General features: G+C 46.0%; 1 protein-coding gene across 1 annotated transcript; it reads left to right on the top strand.

Annotated features, from left to right (window-relative positions):
- The first annotated feature begins 1184 nt into the window (after positions 1-1184).
- LOC114303142 (uncharacterized) lies at positions 1185-2692 on the top strand. The gene is made up of 3 exons (XM_082907628.1): positions 1185-1358; positions 1838-2053; positions 2261-2692. The coding sequence occupies exons 1-3, from the start codon at positions 1185-1187 to the stop codon at positions 2690-2692; spliced, it is 822 nt and encodes a 273-aa protein (XP_082763754.1).
- The last annotated feature ends 5397 nt before the right edge of the window (positions 2693-8089 follow it).

Consider the following 8089-nt stretch of genomic DNA (forward strand, 5'->3'; position numbering starts at 1 on the left):
TGGGAATGGAGATACAGGAGTTGAAAGCCCAACTTAAAAAGGTGCTGGGTGATCCAATGGAAAAGAAGACTGAAGCTGAGCCCTCTCGTTTGCGACGGAGGAGCTCATCTATAGAGCCACCAGTGAAGAAGTTTCCCAGAAATGAGTCCGGGCAACAAAGCCAGCCTATCCCGGTACAAAGTGAGGCGGCAAGCAGCCACACCCGTGGGTCACGCCAGAGAAGGGCTAAGAGGCAGAAGACGGTTAGCCAACAGACTGAATTCCCTCCTCAAGACCTTTGTACTTGGTTGCTCGGAAACAAGCAGAACGAGCAGCGTCGGGATCATCCGGACCGTACCGTTCACCAGAGAGAGCACCGAGCGCTGGATAGGTTCATTTCCTCGCCATTCTCCCTGGAGATTAAGACTATAAGACTTCCAAAGAAATTCACTCCACCAAAGTTCACTTCGTATGATGGGAAGTCGAACCCGCTGACACATATTAGCCATTGCAGACAGATGATATCTCTATGGAACCGAGATGAGGCACTGATATGCAAAGTCTTCCCATCCAGCTTGGGAGAAACCGGACTTCAATGGTTCGATCGACTCCTCGCTGGATCGATTCATGGCTGGAAGCAGCTCTCCGAAGAGTTCCTAGCCAGGTTCGTCTCCAACACTAAGATCTCGAAGGAGCTGGATACACTGTTCGGCCTCCAAAAAGAGCAGGAGGAAACGCTGCGCAGTTACGCAAGGAGGTACTGGGAAGAATACAATGACCTAGAGGAAAATGCGTGCAGCGAGCAGATGGCCGTTATGTCTTTCAAACATGGTCTGCGCCTGGAAAGTAAGTAGAGACAATCACTTACCAAGCGCCCGGCCACAGCATTGAAAGACTTGCGTGCCAGGATTGAGCATTACGCTCGCCTCGAACATGATCAGATCCCCATCGAGGTAGCATCAGCAGAACAAACGGCTTGGCACAAGAAGAGAACAGATCGAGGAGAACACCGAGGGATCGCAGTGAATGAAGTGGATAAGTCCAAATCCCACGAAGCCGTCGTAACCGTATTCAAAGAGCCGATCTATCAAATCTTGGAAAAGATCAAGAGAGAGCCCTTCTTTGTCTGGCCACCGAAAATATTGAGAGATCCGGCTCGGTGCAATCAGAAGCTCAGATGCACCTATCACCAAGACAGGGGGCACATGAATCAGAACTGCAGGGCACTAAAACAACACTTGGAGGACTTGGTAGCAGCTGGGCACCTCCGGGATTACATTGATCACGATATGGACGTGACCGAACTGGGGAACCCACCACCAGAACCAAATATTGAGCATCCACCTCGCTTGATAATTAACGTGGTTAGGCCCATAAAGGTCATAGCCCACTATGAACAACCCAAGCCCATCACTTAGAGCCCAACATATAACCCAACTAATGAGATCCTGAACAGCTGGAAGCCAACATGGCACGAAGAACCAAGGATATTCAGACATGTGGTAGGCAAAGGACAAGCCACATCAGCAGACAAAGATCTAGAAAGTTATTGCCACTGCACATCGCCATTAATGCAGTCCATCACAACATTTATTACGACAACACCTCTCCGTCGGAACAATACCCCCTCACCCTGAACAAGGTAAGCTACAGCATAGACTTTCGGCCAAGGTGGCAAGTCGGAAGGGACGGCGAAATGATTACCAAAGGATATAAGTAGGCGTTGAAGACAAGAAGAAGGTTAAGTTTTCTATCTCCAATTCACATCTCTACGTTTCACTTCTCTCTCTCTCTCTCTAACTTGCTCGTCGGAGGGTTCGCTGGGGGACTCTCCGTTCCCCGTTGAACTCCTGTGCAGGTTCTCAGGTGGGATTGGCCATTCAGATATCGGGTGGAGAAGCGTGAACCAGTCCGACCCATTTCCTCTGGAACTCGTTGTATCGTAACTGTATTATCAATAATAAATGTGATCCACGGGACAGCGACTCAGGAACTTGAGGAGACATTGAAAGAAGAGATTGCTAAGGCTGTGCAAATCCAACAAGTCATGTTAGTGGATCCTGCATCGAAAAAGGTACGCACGGCACCCAAATCCCCCTTGTGCACTGTTTCATTTACTAGAAAGGATTTAGAAGGCATACAGCACCCACATACTGATGTACTGATTATAACTGTGGGAATTGTGAAACGATTTGACGTAAAATGAGTCCTGGTAGATCAAGGCAGTGCAACAGACATATTGTATTATGACTTGTTCAGAAAGCTTGGTCTCTTCGAGCAGCACCTCACCCCAGTGGCAGCCCTATTAGTTGGCTTCAATTCGCAGCCAGAATGGCCGCTTAGCAGAATAATGTTGCCAGTCGTGGCAGGAACAAAAACCCTCCAGATAGAGTTCCTAGTTATTAATACACCATCCCCTTACAACGCCATACTTGGTCGTCCATGGATTCATCAAATGGAGGCAGTCCCTTCTACCTACCACCAGCTCATCCGATTCCCAACGGAACACGGAGTAGAGCAGATCTCAGGGGATCAAGTTGCATCCAAACATTGCTTCATGGTGGCATTAAAGGCAAAGCAGCTCTGCAATCAGGTACTGACAGTAGAAGTGGCCGAACAACCAGTCTTGGAAGATGTAGGGGGAGCCCCAGAGGAAAAGATAGTAAAGGATTTAGAGAAAGGCCTGGTAAAAGAGGATGATCCAGAAAAGTAATTCCTTATCGATACCTCGCTAGGCGTTGATGAGAAACTTCAGCTGCTGGAACTACTGAGGGAAAATATGGGGTGTTCGCATGGTCAGCATATGATACTCCAGGGTTGGACCCAGAATTTGCTTGCCACAAGCTCAACATCAACCCTTCTGCTCGGCCCGTCGTACAGAAAAGTCGGAGATCATCAGTTGAGCACACTGAAACAGTAATTGCCAAAGTCGAAAAACTCCTGGCATCGAGAGCAATCAGAGAAGTTCAGTACCCGCAATGGCTGTCCAACACAGTTGTAGTAAAAAAGAAGAACGAAAAATGGAGAGTTTGCGTTGACTTCACTTGCTTAAACAAAGCCTGCCCTAAAGATAACTTCCCGCTGCCTCACATCGATCAGCTAATAGACTCAACAGCAGAGTATGAACGCATGAGCTTTCTGGACGCTTATAGTGGCTATCACCAGATACCATTGTTTGGTCTGGATCAAGAAAAGACAACATTTATCACTCTGAGAGGAACTTACTGCTACAAACTGATGTCGTTCGGCCTCAAGAACGCTGGAGCAACCTACCAGCAGATGATCACTCGGATGTTCAAAGATCAACTTGGGAAAACCATGGAAGCTTATATAGATGATGTGGTAGTAAAAAGCAAGTTCTCTATAGACCACCTTACAGACTTAAGAGAAGTTTTTGGCATCCTGAAAAACCATTAGCTTCGCCTCAATGCCTTGAAATGCGCTTTCGGGGTAGGAACAGGGAAGTTCTTGGGATATATGGTCACTCACAGAGGAATCGAAGCGAATTCGGACCAAATCAAAGCAATACAAGATCTTGAAGTACCAACAAAGGCTAAAGAGCTGCAGAAACTGGCTGAAATGGTGGCCGCACTAAATTGGTTCATCAGCAAATCTTCAGATCGAATGAAGCCCTTCTTCCAACTTTTGAGGAAAAGGGTAGCGTTTGAATGTTGTTGCAATTGTACCGAAGCACTACAAAGACTCAAAAGATACCTTAGCACACCACCTCTTTTGTCCACTCCAGAACTAGGAGAAGAGCTGTACCTATATCTAGCAGTCTCAAATCATGCCGAAAGCGCAGTATTAATTTGAGAAGTTAACAAGGAACAGAGGCCAGTATACTATGTTAGCAAGACTTTACTAGATGCCGAGACACGGTATCTACCCTTGGAAAAGTTAGCTTACGCGCTGCTTATCGCCTCGAGAAAGTTACAACACTACTTCCAGGGGCATACCATTAATGTCCTCACTGAATTCCCCCTCAGATCTGTATTCAGCCGAGCCGATTTCTCTGGCTGAACAGCAAAATGGGCGATAGAACTTGACGAGTTTGACATTCGGTATCAACCCAGGATAGCAATCAAGGCCCAGGTTTTAGCAGATTTCATCGCAGAATTTGCTCCTACCCAAAGTATCGAGCCAGGGAATTCGAGTTCGGCACAGGTGCCACGCACCACCGAACAGGGAAAACCCTACGCTTCGGAAGCATGGAAACTCTTTATTGGAAACATTTGGCAGCTTTATGTTGACGGGTCATCCAATAACCGAGGCTCGGGGGCAGGAGTAGTACTTATCTCACCAGAAGAATTTATCTGGGAACAGGCTCTCATGCTTGGTTGGAAGGCTTCAAACAACGAGGCAGAGTACGAAGCGTTATTGGCTGGCTTACGTAGTGCCGAACACTTCAGTGCAGAACAACTTCTTGTTTTCAGCGATTCACAACTAGTGGTAAACCAGCTTTCCGGGGTCTATGAAACACGAGATGAAAGAATGGCTATGTAAGCAGGTAAGGCCAAAGACTTACTCAGAAAATTTCAATCCATACGAGTGGAACGAATTAGTAGGGACAAAAACAGCCATGCTGATGCTCTGGCTTGCCTCGGATCATCAGTGGATACCAAAGATGTTAGAAAAGTTTGGGTTGAGTTCGTGCCAGAACCAAGCATTGCATCTCCAGTCCTCTGTAGCAACTTAGAGCCGAGCTGGATGGATCCAATACTAGCTTTTCTAAAATCTGGCACTCTCTCCGAAGACAAAAAGGAAGCCAACAAAGTCAGACATAAGTCAGCTCGGTTTTGGATCTCACCATCTGGGAAGCTGTACCGACGCTCCTATCTTGGCCTTTATCTTCTGTGCGTGCATCCAAATCTGGTCGAGAATGTTCTCTACGAAATTCACGATGGGATTTGTGGATGCCACGTTGGTGGAAGATCCTGGCGCACCGAGCCCTCACTCACGGGTACTGGTGGCCGTGGATGCAACAAGATGCACAGCAATACGTACAGAAGTGTGATAAATGTAAGAGGTTTGCTCCACTCATTGATCAGCCAGCCAAAACTCTTACACCCCTGACTAGCCCATGGCCTTTTGCCCAATGGGGTCTGGATATTGTTGGACCATTGGCACGAGGCACTGGGAACAGGCGATTCTTCATTGCTGCAACCGACTATTTCACTAAGTGGGTCAAAGTCGAAGCACTGACAAGTATCAAGGAAGCAAACACAAAGCGGTTTGTCATGAGAAACGTGGTGGTGCGTTTCGGCATCCCACGAATACTGATTGCGGATAATAGAACACAGTTCGATGATAAGATCTTCAGAAAGTTTTGTGTCGACCTCAAAATCGAGTATAGGAACTTTTCTCCAGGGTACCCGTAAAGCAATGGACAAGCAAAAGCGTCAAACAAAACCATCATCAACGGAGTAAAGAAACGATTTGAACATGCAAAAGGCAAGTGGGTTGAAGAGTTACCCCACGTATTATGGGCCTACCGAACCATAGCACGACGCTCAACGGGGGAAACACCTTACTCCCTAACTTATGGAATGAAGGCCATCATCCCACTCGAAGCAGGTCTCCCAACCCTTCGGTCTGAATTGTTTGTAAGCACCAGTAATGAGGAGGCTATTGCACAAGCACTGGATATGGCAGAGGGCCGAAGAGAAGCAGCACTGATCAAACTTGTAGCGTATTAGCAGCAGCTCATCAAGAGTTTCAACCAAAAAGTTTTCCCAAGGCAATTTACGCTAGCAGAACTGGTTCTGAGGAAAGTTATGGATCACAAAAGGGTGCCTGGCGAAGGCAAACTTGGGCCTAACTGGGAGGGTCCATACGAAGTCACAGTTGTTGTTGGAAATGAAGCTCACTACCTAGAGGATCTGAAAGGCAGAGCTATACCTCGGCCCTGGAATGTAGCAAATCTCAAGAAATGCTATCAATAGAATGTAAAGGCATTTATCTGTTGACCAATGCAAGTGTTACCCCACTTCTCTCAAATTTACCAAATTCTTGTAATTAGTGTAGACACCCCATTTTTGACCGTCCTCGAGACTTGGACGTCACCGTTTGAACACTCGGTGATCATCCATGATCGTGTTCGTTTGGAGTTCCCGGAGGTCTCGGCTCGCGCGCCCTGCCTCAGGATCTCCGAACTTGACCGTTTAGTGTCTGGTTTTGCACCGAACACTTATGTTTTGCCTTGGAAGGGCAGGGAATGCCTTATGAGGCATCCCCACACACCACCGGCAGTGGCTGGAGGCCACCGGATGGTCTTTTTCGGCCATCGGCACTTTTGTTTGCCGGTCGACACACTTTATTGCCGGTCGGCATAATTTGTTGCCGGTCGGCACTGTTTTTTGCCGAAATAGCATTTTTGGGCAGCCGACCACTGTTCATCCACTGTATGGAGATATTTTGTGCCAGCTGTGATAGCTGGCACCAACTCTTCCCCCCTCCATACACGTGTATGGAGGGATCTCCCTCTAAGCAAGCTTGTTGAATAAGCTTTGCAAGAGGAAGTCTTATAAGAGGAGGGCCTTCCTCTTTGATCTAGGTTAGACTCTTGCAACCAAAAACCAGACCTTGGAGATATAGATACATATTATCTCTATACCTCTCTCTCTCTCCTCCTTTGTGTGTGTTTCTTAGCTCAAAAGGTGGTTTTTACCTTACTTTTGCACCATTACACACACCATTACACCTTACTCCGAGATTGAGGGACTTGGGGGGTTGTTTCTTGATTTTTTGGACTGGTTTTGATCAAAAGAAGGAGGCTAGACCATTTGTTCTTCAAAGGTTCTTCAAGGGTGAGCATCTTGATTTACATTCCCCAAACTTGCAATAGTTTTTTACCTATCTTCCTTGCTGTTTTAGCTCTTGTGTATAACATAAAAAGGGCTTGTATTTTCCTGCTTTAGCACTTTCATTAAGGTCATTTTGTGGTTTGAGTGTAAGCTCACCCTTCTAGGCCTTGTTTGGTCCATTTTGGTGCCTCTTTCATAAGGTTTTGTTCATTTCAGTGTTTTGGTCCTTTGACCATTGAAAATCAGTGTATTTTTAGTGTCAAAAAAGTTGGTTTGAAGTCTTGCATAGGGGAGGGACACCCCTCTCCCTTTATGGTTTTGTTTCCTTGAGTTGTGGCCCAAAAGGGTGACATGCATGCTTGCTTGGTTTTTGCTTCATTTCAGAACTTTTTGGGTGTTTTTAGGTCATGTGGGATCTCTATTTTTGGCTGGATTTGTACCTCCTTGTATGCTTGTAATACTTGCTTTGTATTGCTCCATTTTGCTTAGAAGTGCATCTCATGATTAGGCCATGATTCTTGTGTGTGTTGGCTTAGTTCCATGAAGTTTTTAATGTTATTTTTCCATGCTAAAAATCTGTTGGTTATCCATTTGTTCATGCTTGACATGTTTGTTAGGGTTGCTTTGCATTTTGGCTTAAAAGCTTTAAGTATGTTGACCTCTAGCATGCATGGTTGTGATTACCCTCATGATTTAATGTCATCTAGGACCACATTTTAGTCCAAGAATCATGTTCGTATGTGTGCATGCATGACCTCTTTTATACCTTAAGGGTGTGCCCTCTTGTGCCTAGGAATGAGCCTTAGTGCATATGCCTCTTGGGGGGTCATCTTGGCTGCCATTTTAGGAGTTTTTGGAGTCCCATTTTGCATGTAAAATTCTGTTTTTACTTGCTTTAATCATGCCATGAGAGGTCATGTTGGTGGGAGTAATTTGTCTCCTTTTTGTGCCTTAACCTTGGGACCATAAGTTTGCTTGTTAACACAAGATGTTGTCCATCATTTTGAGCACTTTTTGGTGCTGTCTTGGGGTGGACTAAGGACTGTCCCTTTATGGTCCAAAGGCTCCATTGCATGCTTGTTTCATGTAAGTTGCATGATTGCTTCATTAAGCCTCATAGCATGCTAATCCCATTACCAAATTGGTCTATGTTTGCATCACATTTGCACCTTGCATGCTTGGCATTACACATTTGTCATGTTGGTTGCATAGTGCTTGTTGTGCTTTACATCTTGGTACCATGTTGCATTTTGAGCCTTGTGAGCATAACATGCATCGCATCATTTGGCTTGGGGTGTCAAGCCAAA

This window comes from Camellia sinensis, chromosome 2, assembly GCF_055761805.1.
Source record: "Camellia sinensis isolate YWXY chromosome 2, ASM5576180v1, whole genome shotgun sequence".
Taxonomy (NCBI): Eukaryota; Viridiplantae; Streptophyta; class Magnoliopsida; order Ericales; family Theaceae; genus Camellia; species Camellia sinensis.